This window comes from Mustela nivalis (assembly GCF_964662115.1).
Source record: "Mustela nivalis genome assembly, chromosome: 11".
Lineage (NCBI taxonomy): Eukaryota > Metazoa > Chordata > Mammalia > Carnivora > Mustelidae > Mustela > Mustela nivalis.
The window spans coordinates 89,130,382-89,146,105 of NC_139030.1; the positions used below are offsets into that span (position 1 = coordinate 89,130,382).

A 15,724-nucleotide genomic window follows, 5' to 3' on the forward strand; every position below is an offset into this window, starting at 1 on the left:
ATGATGGACATTTAGCCATATGGCACCATAAAGGCGTATTCGCTGCCGACATGTAAGAAAACAGCCCTAGATGTTTAATAACACGTCTTCTGAACTTCTCTGTTTATTTTGAAAGTTCCTTCTGGTCAGTTTTTCAGTTAGCTCATAAAACGTGCCTCTTCCCCTCATAAATCACAGGATTTACTTGTGCTAACTCTGTAGATCTCAGGAACTGCGTCTTCATTTTTCATTCTCGGTTGTTCTCCTCTGTATTTTCAAGCCAGAACAATCATTCTGTCGACGCACCACTTGGACGAAGCTGAAGTGCTGAGTGACCGCATCGCCTTCCTGGAGCAGGGCGGGCTGCGCTGCTGCGGGTCACCGTTTTACCTCAAGGAGGCATTTGGCGATGGGTATCACCTCACGCTCACCAAGAAAAAGGTTTGTAAGAGAGAAAAATATACCTCATTATAGGGTCATGAGTTAAGTTTTGGGTGAAATGGAGGCAGAATCTCTCCAACTTTATTAATTGCTAAAATTCATGATTAATATGTTAGTTTCATGTCTCTCAAATTTGAGGGACCATCGGAACACCTGGAGGTTGGTTAAACCCAGATTTCTGGCCTCACCTCAGAAGTCTCTGATTCAGTAGATCTTAGAGTAAGTCAAGACTGGAGTCTATTTCTCATAAGGGCCCAGGTGATGCTGATGCTCCTGGTCTGGGATCTCACAACAAGAACTAGAGCACTGGGTTTTTACCTTAGGATATAGATCTTTTTTTTTTTTTTTTTTAAAGAAGGTCTATAGCCTAAGGTTACTGATAGAGGATCTTAGTTTCCATAGCATTTCAGTTTATAAGGCTAAAAATTAGGGGTTTTTGTTTTTGTTTTTGTTTTTGTTTTTGCTTTAAAACAAATAGAATATGCACTTGTGTATGTATCTTCTGATCAGTACCCCTCAAGTGGCAATGTGAAGACTAACTCAGGCCAGTGGTGCTTTGACATCTTTGAAGAACAACAGTGCTGACTAAGAACCCCTGTAGCACTTAAAAATACCATATGATTATCAGTACTGTGTAAGATGTGTATGCCATTAGGTAGGCTTTGACTACAGTCACTTATTTTACATCTGAACATCCTGATGTGACTTTGAAATAAAAAGCAGTTTATTGTTATATTCACTAATTCATTAAGAAATGTATGTATTAGGTGTGTATTATGACTTAGTGTGTGCCCAAGTCACTGTTCTAGACCCTGGGGATACAGCAGTGAACTGATGATACTGAAATCTCTACCCTCGTGGAGTTTATATTCTGATAGAGTGTGGGGAATTCAGATAATACTGTTAAGTATATTATTAAGTATGTCAGCAGGTGGTAAATGCTGTGGGTGGAAATAAAGCAGAGGAGGGAGAACAGGGAATGCAGAGTGGTGCCATTTTACATAGGGTGGGAAGAGAAGGGTCTCTGGGAAGATGACAGTTGAGCAGGAGTTGGGGCTTGGGGGAGAAGGAGCCGTGTCACTATCTAGGATAAAGGACTAGTTGAGAAGGCCCGAGGAGGGTGTGCCTGAGTTGACAGCACTCCGACAACACGAGGAGGCTGCTGTGGCTGGAGTAGAGCAGAGGAGAGGCAGGGAGTAGTGGGCGGGAGGCTGGAGAAGGGCCAGGGGCAAGTGGGAGAATGAAGGCAATAGAACAGGGACGTGGACAAAGCTCTAGGGGCCCCCGTGGGACAGGGAGCCATTGGAGGAGGGATGTGTCATCTGACTCAGGGCTGAGTGGCCAGAAAGAGTCTCACCACCCTCTGAGGAGGGCCCTTGGTGCCACCAGAGTGTGAGGACAATGGGTGGTAACTTCTCGTGTTGTCCCTAGAGCCCAAATCTAAGTGCAAATACAACATGTGACACGATGGCCGTGACAGCAATGATCCAGTCACACCTCCCTGAAGCCTACCTCAAGGAGGACATCGGGGGAGAGCTGGTGTATGTGCTTCCTCCATTTAGCACCAAAGTCTCAGGAGCCTACCTGTCACTCCTGAGGGCTCTGGACAATGGCATGGGGGACCTCAACATCGGGTGCTACGGCATTTCAGACACCACCGTGGAAGAGGTGCGTTTCTTCTTTTCTTAGAACTGATACAACTTGCTGTTCCCTGAGAATAAATATGCACAGGTCTTTAAAAAGAGAGAAGAAATATTTGAAACAAACATTTCACAAAATCAAAAAATCTTAAAACTATCTTAGTACCATTCTTATGTAAGATTGATTTCTGAAAACAAACATGTTTATCCAGTTAGAGAACATGTCTCTTTAACATACCAAAATGTTTACTTGGGGGGTGGTGTGGGGGAAGACTGAAACAGGAAGGGAGTTAAGCGAAACAAACTTCCAGATATAAAATAAATAAGTCACAGAAATGAAAAGTACAGCATAGGGATTATAGTCAGTAATATTTTAACAAAATTGTATGGTTAAAAGAATGTTCACTCAAAGTCACTGTCAAGAATACTCAAAGTCAAACGTATTTGTCTCAATAAACGTGATAAAAATTCAAAATAAAAATTGAGCTTAGAAAGTAGAAAGGACATGCATGTTTTATGTTAATGAAGTGTTCTGGCTTCTCTTTCTAGGTCTTTCTGAACTTGACTAAAGAGTCACAAAAAAATAGCAGTGTGAGTCTTGAGCATTTGACACAAAAGAAAATTGGAAATTCCAGTACCAACGGCATCTCAACTCCTGACGATTTATCTGTGAGCAGCAGCAATTTCACAGACAGAGATGGTATAAATCTAATGTGCATATTATACTTAATTCCTATAAATGGCATAAATGAGACAATTACAGGGCAATAATTTAGGTTCACATCTTCTTTCTAAATACAAAAAGAATAAATAAATATAAACCTTCTTTTTTTAATATACCAAGTATTTTTTAAATGAAATCAAATTCTCTATTTCAAAAATATTTTGAAGAATGTGAAAGAAGGTGGTTGTGGTGGTGGTGGTGCGCACTTCTTACACCCACTGGAAGTCATTTTCTAGATGTTACTACCGTTCCACATTTGTGTTCAGCAAGTTAAAATCCTTCCTATAATTGGTGCTGTCCAACAGTGGACAAAGTTGCCTCGTGAGACAGCTGACTCATTGCTGTTAACATATTCAACAAGAGGAGTCATCGAAGAAAAGTGATCAGAAAAGAGTCATCACTCTTTCTGGGGCCTCACTGGAAAACATGTCTAATCTTTACGTCCTGTGAACAGTTCAGGTGCTGAGAATATTCAGGCTCTGAGAAAATGCTTTTGGAGGAGGGTCTCAGATTTGATGAAGTCAGACTCCATGGTTAAGAATTCATAATAATGGGTCACCCCCCTCCACACACACACACACACTCAATTCTTCACACAAGATATACTTGAAAAAATTGTGCTTCTTGATATGACTTTGAGGAATTGGGCTCTTTTGAAAATAACTTTTATCCTCTCTTATTCTCTTCTGATGGTTAATTTATGCCTCTAGAAACACTATTTACTTAAGGAAGCATATAGTAAAATGATATATAAATTATGGAATAGTCATTTCAACGGTTTGCTTAACTTGGAAAAAATCTCTAGGAACAGAACTTTTAATTAAACATTTGCCTGGCTCTGAAACTTAGAAAAGATCATCTCTGATGTTTGCATAGTTCTGGAACTTGGGAGTCTCATTTGTCCTCTGCCGTAGTCCTCATTTATCATCTTTTGGGGAATATAATTGTCGAGCCCAAGGAATTGAGGACTTTGATTAGAAAGTGGTCATCTGCCTCAGGAAGTAAATGTTATGTATTTGCCTCTGGATTTGTCTTATAATTTGAAACTATTCTTCAGTCAAAATGTTTCCCTCATTGACATTATCTTTTAGAAAGCACATTTGCTCCATTTGATACACCTGTAAGTCATCCACATGTAATTTCTCAAGAAACAGAAAAGCATACTAATTAACTTAAAATATTCAACTCCTTCTACAATTCCCCTTTGCAGAGATATGAGTTTGCATTTAAACTTGTTCACTCTGTTTAATTGGAATTCATTTTGAATTAAGCAGCTTTGTATTTTTCCTTATCAGCTAAATGAAGATCATGATTTTTTGTGCTGTATAATTTGTGACGGAGAATTAAAAATATCCACAGAGTTGGCGGTCATCTTATTACATGTAGAGGTGTGCTCGGCGGCAGGCCCTTGGAGAGAATGTTATATTTTTAGGGAGGGCTATGGAATGATCAGTTCTAAGAGCACCGCTGAGGAAGCAGCAGTTCATGGCCTCCACAGCTCCTCTTATGCTCAAAAGTCAGGAAATTTTTCTCCGCACCTGAAGACCATTTCAGAGGGGTAGGGGTGGTGTAGACCTTTTTTTCCAGTGAGTTCTTTTTTGTGACTCTGTTGGTAAAAATGGAGTTTTGAAATGCCATATATAATCAGTCCAAATTTTAAAGAGAATGTAGTGAGTGAGTGTTTAAATTAGAATCACACTTTGGAGGAGAGCCTTTCCTTTTCTCCAAGTGTAAGTTGAATTCACTGGACCTCCCATTAGAATGAGAGCCAGTTAGACTTATAATCACTATGTTACCCACAGCAGGAATGAGTTTTTAGACTAGACAGATGTTTTGGATGCCCTTTAGCTTTTGTTTTTTTTTTTTTTAATTGAAGTTGTGGTCATATTAGTTTATATCGTGTTGGTTTCAGGTGTTGGTTTCTGTTTATCTTATTGGAATTCAGTCTCTTGATAGAATCTATCTTCTGAGTTATCAGTAATTAGCAATACATACTGAGCAGGCATTGAGACTTTGGAGATCTGGGACAATATTCACTTACCAAATTGTGGATCTCTCCCTTTGACTTGTAAAATAACTGTGTATATAACAATACTGAGATCTGGGACAATATTCACTAACCAAATTGTGGATCTCTATCTTCGACTGGTCAAACAACTGTGTATATAACAATAGTAATATTTTATATATAGTGATCTATAATTTGCAAAGCGCTTTTACATACAATTCTATGATTTGGAGAGGCTCAGGCCCAGTGTTTAGAAAGAAAGAGTTGAACCTCATACCAGAACATTTAAAATACAAGCTATTCCTACCACATCACATTATACCGTCCAGCCATGGTTTTTGAAGTTACCTTGTTAATGTAATTTACTGGTGTTTCCCAGAACAATATCAAACCTCACTTTCTTTCTCTCTCTCTCCTTCTCTCCACCCCACCCCCTTTTTAAATTCAGACAAAATCTTGACAAGCGGAGAGAGGTTGGGTGGTTTGGATCTGTTACTGAAGAAGGTCATGGCCATCCTCATTAAGAGGTTCCACCACACGCGCAGGAACTGGAAGGGTCTCATTGCTCAGGTTATCCTCCCCATCGTCTTTGTCACCACTGCCATGGGCCTTGGCACACTGAGAAATTCCAGCAACAGTTATCCAGAGATCCAGATCTCCCCATCTCTCTACGGCACCTCTGAACAGACAGCCTTCTATGCGTAAGTTTCTGTCCTTTGAAACGTCTCCCCGGTGCCTCCAGAAGTGCGGCTGCACCTCCGTGACTGCGTGCAAGGCTGAAGAACAAGGAATTACGAGGCAATGCACCCAATTCTGCCAAAGGAATGGACAGGGTTGATTTATGGCAACGTGACACTTCTGTTGCCAACAATAACTTTTTATGAGTTTCTGTGTTTGTCTGAAAGTAAACTTATCATAAGCCTTTATTTTTAATGACTAGACTTTAATCAAGAAAGCCAGGCTAGGTGTGGCTCCCCAATATGTTGTAATATATAGCAAATCACTTTTTATCGGCCTCACAAATACTGGATAGTAAGGTCGGAATCCCATAAAATACAGTATTATGTATATACAGTAGACGATTACGAAATGTATTTGATGGTTAGGAAAATAATAAGGCAGCCAAAGAGAGACATGTGCTGATTTTTTTCCATGATAATTTTTTTTTCTTCCTGATACTGAGTCTTTCTCAGGTTTTTAAGAAGACTATCTCATAGACAGTGTATTTTATTTTTCCAAATTATGCATAAGCATGATTTTCATATGAAAGAGTTGTGGAGGATCAAGAATTTTTTCCTGTCCTTTACAATTACAGGAATTCTCACCCAAGCACACAAGGCCTAGTCTCAGCAATGTGGAACTTCCCTGGCATTGACAACGTGTGTTTGAACATCAGTGATCCGTAAGTTGTTCTTGGAGTTTGTCTTTTTCTGTTTTTTTTCTGTTTGTTTGTTTGTTTGTTTGTTTTCCTTTCTCTTTGACACTCTGGTTTGTCTGTATACATGTGCATGCATGGACGCCCCTGAGAGAAATCTTTATTGAACAGATTTTCTCTCTCCCCTCTAGTTCATTCCTGGCTATGCTGTGCTGTATTACTAAATATTAGGGACTTAATAATTTGTAGAGTTCTCTCATGTATGTGTTTCCCTTTAACAATCACAACAACCCTGTGAATTATTAATCCCATTTTTTAGATGGAGAAACTGAGACTCATATAGACTGAGATACTTGTGTAAAAACAATCTAGACTGTAAGTTGTGCAACTAAAACTAAGACACAAGTCTTCAGACTCGAATTCATCTTTGTGCTATGTAGTATTGCCTATTCAAACTTCCAAGATGGTACATGGTGCCTGTGAACCTGACATTGGTGCGTTACTTGGCTCAAGTATTCCCTTCCCATCAAAGGACAGAATGAAAGAGCAGAAAAGAAAGGGGTCAAAAAAGCCCCATCCTGCCACATTAAAACAGTTCTTCTATCAATAAGCATTCTCTCTTATTCCTCGTAAAATGTCAAATCATTTGGAAATGGTAGTGTAATGTATATTTGAGTTATGAAAAACCAGCAAACTGTACCTAAGACTGTACACTTGAATTTAATACCAAATACTCACTTACATGCTCATACATAACCATTAGAACACACACATACCTCACTTTAATATCATTTTTACTTGCAGAAGGTGTTTAAGGGAAGATAGTCTGGGAAAATGGAACACCAGTGGGGAGCCTATCACTAATTTCGGTGTTTGCTCCTGCTCAGAAAATATCCAGGTAAGATGGAATTCCATTTCAGTGAAGTAGGAAAAAGAAAGGAATAAATACTGAAACTTGAAAGATCTATCCAGGTTACCAAAGAGTCAGTATAATTTCATTTTATGGAAGCTAGTAGCTCAGAGATGTGGAGCAGGGCAGCTCAAAAATATTGCCTTTGAACTTCAGGTCACTGTTTTAAATCCATCTCAGAACAAATTTCCAAAGGCAGGTAATTCTATTACAGTCTTTGTAGAAACCGACTAAAAATGAGTTTTTGTTCTCAGTTCAGTTCTGACCAGGAAGCTCTATGTTTCAGACAACAAAGCCACCATAACTGTCATATTTTTGAAAACAGAGTAAGACTGCCCATTTGGTGGTCAGCTATGAAGTCAGTAATGTGTAAGTCCAGAGCAGAACTCCATTTGTCTCTAAGGAGCACCTATAGCATGCAAGAAAAATTGACATCCTGATAGAAACAGAAAAGATTATCCAACCATCCCTTATGCCGTCTGTGTTTTATAGATACACACCTTACTTTTCTGGGCCTATCACTTCAACATACTTCTAAGAAAACCAAATTCACAGGGGAAATGAAAGATTGAAGAGAATAAGTGACTGTAAGCTTCTGAGAGTGACTGTGTAGTCAACTTACTTCCCCCCAGGAGAGGAATCTAGCAATATTTTCTCAATAGCATTGTGTCATTGAACCTTGAACTCTTTGTACAGTATTTTGGAATGGAAATGTTCTCTGTAAATGCAACCTGTTTTTGTGTTCTTATGCAAGACAGTTACTAACAATAAAAACTGGGATCCCACAAGCATCTTCTGGGATCCTTGCATATTCCAATACTAGCGTTACCCAGTACTCAAAGAGTTTTCTAATCCCTCATTTAATCTGACTAATTTCTGGAATTTTTTATGTGTTTTCTGAGGTTCACAGTAAGAGTCAACTAACAATACTGAGTTAGAACCCAGATAAATTTCATTAATCAAAGAAAATATGAGAGAGAGAGACAGAGAGAGAGTGAGTCAAAACAAGAAACAAACTTTTTAACTATAGAACAATCCAATGGTCACCAGAGGGGGTGGGGTGGGAGATGGTTGAAAGAGGTGTTGATTGCACTTGCTGTGATGAGCACACGGTGATGTACGGAACTGTTGAATCACTATATTGTATGCCTGAAACTAATATAACATTGCATACTAACAAACCAGAATTAAAATAAAAACTTTATATATAAATAAATCACCAAATACGTATATATGAAAGTACCTACTAACTCTGAAGATATACATAAACTATGGGATCAACAATTCCATTTGTATTAACACTCCCATCGGAAGTGTGATCGTGTTCACCAAGAGGCATATACTAGATATTCATAGCAATACTATTTGTAATAGCCACTCAGAGTCCCACCAGCAGTAGAGTGGATCAATCAAATGTGATATATTTTCACATTGGAATCTGTATACAGCAAAAAGGGAACGTTTGATCTGCAACTACACACATCATATGGAGGATTCTCACAAGTGAATAATGACTAGAAAAAAGCCAAATACAAGAGAGTATATATAATACAATCCTATTTCTATAAAGTACAAAAACAGACAAAACTATTCTGAGCTGGATGCTTTGGGAGTGGTAGTGACTGGAAGTAAGCTTAAGGAGGGGCCTTCTCTGGTACTTGCATTGTTACCCGGTTTCTGGTTACATGGGTGTGTTTGGTTTGTCAAAATGCATCAGGCTGTATTATATGTGCTTTTCTGTACATACAGTTCAACAGAAGACTAAAGCTAAATGATTACATTGTATACGTAAGGGTGTCTCTAATTGTGGAACCAGTAACTTTCTTCAAATGTGATCTAAATGTTGACCCAACTTGATGTAAGGTGAAATTCAGCATTCATTTTTTAGAGCAGTCTGCAACTTTACGCCTCAGTACATGTAAAGTTGTGCTAAAATGTGGTACTAGCCTCGGGCTCTGGGGCATCATGTGAAGGAATGGAAGGAAAAACTGGAAAAATGCTAGACTTCTCCCAAACTAAAGTTCATGTCAGAGAAGCATGGGAAGCTTCAGTGAAAAGTAAGTGGTCAGAAAGTGCAGAAAGCTTATGAGCCTAAAAATAAGTGGTGAAAACTAAGATCTGTGGTTGGTTAATAGTAATGTGCCAAGGGCGCCTGGGTGGCTCAGTGGGTTAAGCCGCTGCCTTCGCTCAGGTCATGATCTCAGGGTCCTGGGATCGAGTCCCGCATCGGGCTCTCTGCTCAGCAGGGAGCCTGCTTCCTCCTCTCTCTCTGCCTGCCTCTCTGCCTACTTGTAATCTCTCTCTGTCAAATAAATAAAAATAAAATCTTAAAAAAAAAATAGTAATGTGCCAATACATTTAATTTTGACAAATACGCAATGTGAGATGCTGACAATGGGGAGAACTGGGTGAAGGGTGTACAGGGACTCTCTGTATTAGATTTGCAGTATCCATACATGCGCATGTAGAAATATGTAAACAAATTTGCAATATATGCCAACTTTATTTTGGAATAACTGTGCATTTACATATGTAAAGATTAGATTTAGATTTATTTAACATAAAGTTATAAAGATTTAGATACATGTAAACTGGAGCTCTGACACTCAGCTTTCGTCGCTTGATGTTACAGCACAAACTCCTCCACTGCTGTCACCTGAGAACTTATGTCCCTTAGTGTCATCTTTTCAATTCTGGGCAAACATTTTTTTCTTTCCTGTGAATTATTGAGGGAATTTTAATTTATCTTAGAATTTAATGTTATTCTCTGTTCATATCAGACTTGTTAGTACAGTGAAAAGAAAATTGCACATTGGTTAACTTGTATTCTTTTTGATTTCAAGTAAGTCCTAAACATGTGTGTGTTCTATAGAAATAATAACTTCTCCAATTTTTTTGGAATAGGAAGATATCTTCCTTTTAAAATCTCTTTAGAGTAAGAAGACAATCTTATCACACTCTACCTGTTGCAGCAATAGACAGATCACGAGACTGAAGCTTCTTCGTGTTGTCTATTTGATTTGCAAAGCATCGATCAGAAATAACTTTATTTTTAACTTTACTTTTCAGGAGTGTCCTAAATTTAACTATTCTCCACCTCATAGAAGAACTTACTCTTCTCAAATAATTTACAACCTCACTGGGCACCGCTTGGAAAATTATCTTATATCAACTGCTAATGAGTTTATGCAAAAAAGGTAAAAATACTCTATAATATATTAATTTAGCATATCTTGATTTCAAATTTTGACAACTGCCTTCTGAACTTGAGACCATAGATGAAAATTTCTGGAGCACCTAGGTCGTTTAGTCGGTTAAGTGTCTGACTGTGGGTTTCGGCTCAGGTCGTGATCTTGGGGTCTTGAGATGAAGCCCTGTGTCAGGCTTCCCACTCAGCAGGGAGTCCGCTTCCCTTCCTCTCCCTCTTCCTCTGCTCCTCGCCCCTGTTAATGCTTTCTCTGTCTCTAAAATAAATATATCTTTTTAAAAGAAGAGATGAAAATTTCTATTGATTATTTATGTGGTTAAATTCTCTATTTTATCCAAACAGTCTTATGTATGAAAATCTTCTTAAAAAAATAATAATCTCCTCAAATAAGACTCATTTTAAGAAATTAAAAAGCACTGGGGTTGTTTTAGGCTGCAAAAATGTATTGTTAAACTTGTACATATCTTTTTCTTCTTGAAGCAGAAATGTTCTTGACCTCACCAATTTGGAGAGGGTTTTTTTTGTTTGTTTTGTTTTGTTTTCCCTATTCACATCCCTAGGATCATGGCCTGAACTGAAGGCAGACACTTAATGGACTGAGCCACCCAGGCATCCCCAGTTTGGAAAATTTTAAGACACGGCTTTAGGTGACAATTGGCCTTAGTTCCAATATAATTATCTCAAGTTTAGGGATAAAATGTGTCCATGTATAGCAAGGCCACAGGCTTATACCAAAGCCACCCAAAGTTTTGCCATGGATGTAAGGTTGGTAGGCTTGTATTTGGGATACCATAGGTGGACCTGGAAGTCACTCTGTATGCTAAGTGAAATAAGCCAGACACAGAAAGGCGAACACTACATGATCCCACTTGCGTGTGGGATCTGAAATAGTCAAACCCATAGAGGCAGAGAGTAGAATGTTTGTCAGGGCCTAGGGGTTGCCAGAAATGGGGAAATGTTGGTCAAGGGCTGCAAGATTAGAATAGATTCTGGAGAGCTAATCTAGAGCAGTGTGACTATAGTTAACTATACTTTATTGCATACTTGAAGTTTGCTAAGAGGATGGATCTTAAGAGCTCTCACCATACGTGCACACACATGCAAGGCCTGTGTGTACACACAAAAAGAAAATGGTAACTGTGTGAGCTGATGGATATTTTAATTAGCTTGATCATGATTATTTCACACTATATACATATATCAAGATATCAAGTTGTATACTTTGAATATCTACAATTTTTATTTGTCAGTTATACCTCAAATAAACCTGGGGGAGGGGCAGTTAGTCATTTTGCAAATCGCTGCTGTTTCCTCCTTTCCTCTGTCTCTTCCCTCTTTTATTTCTCAATGTGCACAAATGACTGGTGTTCACTGTAAAATAATTAGAAACTGCATATAAGCAGAAGTAAAAAGGAATTTCTCTCTGTCCAGATAGAACCACTAATGATTGTTTATCCTTACAAAAATTTTCTAGACACAGATACATGTAAATATTTTCAACAGAATGAGGTTTATTATAAACATGCTTTTAAAAGAATAAACAGTATACTGTAGTGTTCTTTGCATGTCAGAAATACAGCTCTATAGCATTACATTTAGGATGATAGTCACCAGAGGATTAATCTAGTGTGGCTGCACCATGGTTTAGTTAACAAACCTAACTTGGGACATGTTAATCCATTCTTAAAATTACTGTTTGAATTTTTAAATCTACTTTATATTTTTAAGAGACTATGAACTGATGAGTACCAGGCAATTATAGAGGCAAATTCACCTTCAAATGCCCTGGAAGAGAAAAAGTATAGCACCAGGGGACAAGCTAGGAGGAAAAGTCTGGAAAATCGAAGAAACAGAGCCGTTTGAAAAAAGATGAGAACTGATCTTATATCACTTTAGTATTAAATCATTTCTTTAGGGATGCCTGGGTGGCTCAGTTCACTAAATGGCTGCCTTCGGCTCAGGTCGTGATCCCCGGGTCCTAGGATGGAGTCCCACATCCGGCCCCTGGCTCAGCAGAGAGCTTGCTTCTCCCTTTCACTCTGCCTACTGCTCTCCCTGCTTGTACTCTCCCTCTCTGTTAAATGGATAAATAAAACTTTAAAAAATTCTTTAAAATAAAAAAAAACCCACTTCTTTAAAAAGGATTTTTAAGGGCTGAAATATTGTAATTTTTGAGATGATGTGTGATCCAGTTCAGTTGAAGGAATTGGTTAGATTACATATCACTTATGTTCAGAATGTTTACCCCACATTTGCAATTGTTTAAAAGGACTTTTTATTTCTAGTTATAATGTATACTTTAGATTAAAATATGATTAAGGAAATCAATAAAAATGTGAAATATTTTCCAGGCAGTATTTATTTTATACTTTTAATGTGCTCCTAGTGGAAAGAAAACATTGAGCCCTTGGTTAAACAATTTAGGTCCATTTATGAATATTTTTTCCATTAAAACAAATATAAATTTTGTTACTCTATATAGGTATGGAGGTTGGAGTTTTGGGTTGCCTTTGACTAAAGACCTTCGTTTTGATATAACAGAAGTTCCTGCCAATAGAACACTTGCTAAGGTAAATTATAACCTTTCTTCTGGGATGTCATACAAATGAGAATGTGAACTTGAAATGCCCAAGCATGAGCATGAGGTGAAAACAAAACATGGGTGCAATTAATTTGAGAAGCTGTTTGGCATAATGCTTTGCCTGTAGCACTAGCCTTCCAATCCTAAGCATTTACCCCAGGGAAACATGGATACACAAGCACCAGGGTACATATACAAAAATGTACATAGTAGTGTTTCTCATATTAGCCGAAAACACAACCCCAAATGTCCATATACAGTAGAATAAATGAAGTGTTCTGTATTCATTCAGTAGAACTTTCAGCAGTGCAGTGAGCTCAGTTCCATACAAGCAGGTGAATATCCCAAACATTACTAATAAGCAAAAGAAAAAACAAAAAGAAACACTTAACTGTGATTGCATTTACCATAAACTTTAAGAGTAGGCAAAACTCAACTATATTGTTTATAGAGAATATTGTGATTTTGAGGGACATAGAAAATCCTGGAGAAGATGCTCTGGATGCTGGCAACTTCTGTTTCTCAACTTGAGTGATGGTTCAGTGTGGGTACTCCTTTTATAATTTTTGATTTAATAGTACATTAATGTTTTATGCTCATTTCTTTAGGTGTATGTCATATATGGTTATCCTTGATTCTTACAGAACATGGAAACAGCAGTATTTTAAAACCCTCTTTTTTTTTTTAACAGAAAATGTAAAGTAACTCACTTCTGTGTGGTTTATAACTAGGAATGGAAAGTTAGTGTGGGAATTTCCAGGTTACCAGTCTTGTTGCTAAGGGCACAGTGCGTGTGTACATATTTAAACTTTGTACAGCCTGGCCTAGATGTTGTTTTTTGTTGTTATTATTACTGAGGATATCTTAGCTCTGGTCCCAGAATCCCTATACACTAGCCACAGAGATGGACATATTAATGATTTCGCCAGTTTATTTCAAGTTTGCCCGTAGAGAAGGTACAGAATAACTAACAACTTACTGCCATCACACAGGGGGGAAATGTTTTTCCCAATCTCTGCCCACCTCTAAATTGGAGACATAGAGGTGTATGGTTAACACTCTGGGGAATGTTCTAATCTTCCAAGATAAAACAAGTTATTGGGAAATTGGTGCTCTTCTTTTAAATATAAATTCTGTGGGCTGTCAGATGTAAAGGCAGCCTAATCTCTTGAACAAAATACTGATCTTGCCTCCTTTTGGAATTTAACAGGTATGGTATGATCCAGAAGGCTATCACTCACTTCCAGCTTACCTCAACAGCTTGAATAATTTCCTCCTACGAGTTAACATGTCAAAATACGATGCTGCCCGACACGGTAAAGTTACTTATGCAGAAGCTTCTTATATTGCAACTTTTGCCTCTGTCCGTATAAAAATGCATGGTAGAGCCTGTGTCCTCCAGGTATTTTATGGTATCTAAATCACAGATCTTTAAAAGGAGTCTGAAAGTAGTAACTACCACCAGATGGAACATTCTGGGTAATCTCCTTTACTGCAGGTTAATTTAGTTTCCTCATCTATTGAGTCAGGATAATAATGCTTGTTGCTGCTCTCATGTCTAGTAGCTATTACTCATAGGAAAACATTTCATTACTATTTACTTGCATATAGGCTAAGGAATCAAAAATACTTAAATGTTAATAATTATAAACATGAAGCCAGAACTTTCAAACTAAAAAGTTCTACACATGACCCAAACTGTACATTACTTGAGCACTTACCATATGATATGTGCTTTGTATGAAATATTGCTAATCCTTACAAACAGCCTTTCAGGATGAATATTCTTGGTCTCTGCTATTATTTCTCTAGGACTCAGAAATGAGATTTGAAGCCAGGTCTGTCTGACTCCTGCCTCTTCATTTTTCTAATACTTCTCTGGACTCAGTCATGTCTCCTTCCCTTGGATTTCCTAGGACGCATCCACATAGTTTTTAAAACAGGGTTTGGGATTTGAAAGAGACTGATATACTTTTTTCAAACTCAATTACTGTTCATCAAACCACTTCATCTTGTTAAGCCTGCTCAAATTATTTTCCATACTGATCCTAAAAGTTAATAATAGTAAAGATGGAGAAAAATGAGTAACGTTTTGTTGGCCAAGACTGAGTTTCTAGATGAATAAACAGGCCAACAAATAGCCTACTAAGTAGAAAAATAGACACAACATACCTTTCAGAAATGCCATGATCTGCTTTCTTTCATCTCCTTCCTGTTAGGCAGAATAGTGTGTGCTGGATATTCTGGTGATTGGAGAAGTAAATTAGAGAGTCACATACTCATCCTAGCAAGAGAATCTTTCAGTCTTTATTTTAGAGACAACAGTATTTTTTTCCCAACTGCTTTGTCATTTTCCTAGTGGAGGAACTGTGAACAAAATAAGACTGATAGATGGTCCTTAGATCTAGAGCATCAATAAACGGCATAGTCAAAAGTGGCAAATTAAATTAAATGGTGACCAAACCTGGATGGGTTTAGTATAACCTGGTTTGAAATACGATTGAACACTTGACTTTGGTAGGATTTCCTCATCAGAACAAAAGATATTTGTTTCTGTGACAGATAGTGAAAGTGAAAGAGCTGTAGAAATGCTAAGTAGGTGAGAACAAGAGACCAATACCATTTTTGAAGAGTCAGCTTTTGAAACCTGTGTTCAGGTTTCATTTATTAGTAGTATTCTTTGCCAAGACCAATGCAGTCTGGATCACTCTGGACTCTAGCAGGCTTGTTGTGGTCCCTACCACTACATTGTTTAAGTTATAGAAGTGGAAGAACTAAGAATTCTGGGACATAAACTATATACTGACCCTAAAAGGAAATTTATGTTTTAGGTTTAAAAATAAGGCTTAGTTTGAGTG

At 37.9% G+C, this 15,724-nt stretch overlaps 1 protein-coding gene across 1 annotated transcript in view; it reads left to right on the forward strand.

Annotated features, from left to right (window-relative positions):
* Nucleotides 1–15,724, forward strand: part of ABCA12 (ATP binding cassette subfamily A member 12) — a 168,152-nt gene that overhangs the window by 128,456 nt on the left and 23,972 nt on the right. Inside the window, exons 31-39 of the mRNA XM_082691434.1 lie at nucleotides 260–420; nucleotides 1,852–2,088; nucleotides 2,610–2,760; nucleotides 5,241–5,493; nucleotides 6,108–6,194; nucleotides 6,972–7,065; nucleotides 10,147–10,274; nucleotides 12,768–12,855; nucleotides 14,077–14,182. Of these exons, the coding sequence (XP_082547560.1) occupies nucleotides 260–420; nucleotides 1,852–2,088; nucleotides 2,610–2,760; nucleotides 5,241–5,493; nucleotides 6,108–6,194; nucleotides 6,972–7,065; nucleotides 10,147–10,274; nucleotides 12,768–12,855; nucleotides 14,077–14,182 (1,305 nt within the window). The remainder of the gene's footprint in view (nucleotides 1–259; nucleotides 421–1,851; nucleotides 2,089–2,609; nucleotides 2,761–5,240; nucleotides 5,494–6,107; nucleotides 6,195–6,971; nucleotides 7,066–10,146; nucleotides 10,275–12,767; nucleotides 12,856–14,076; nucleotides 14,183–15,724) is intronic.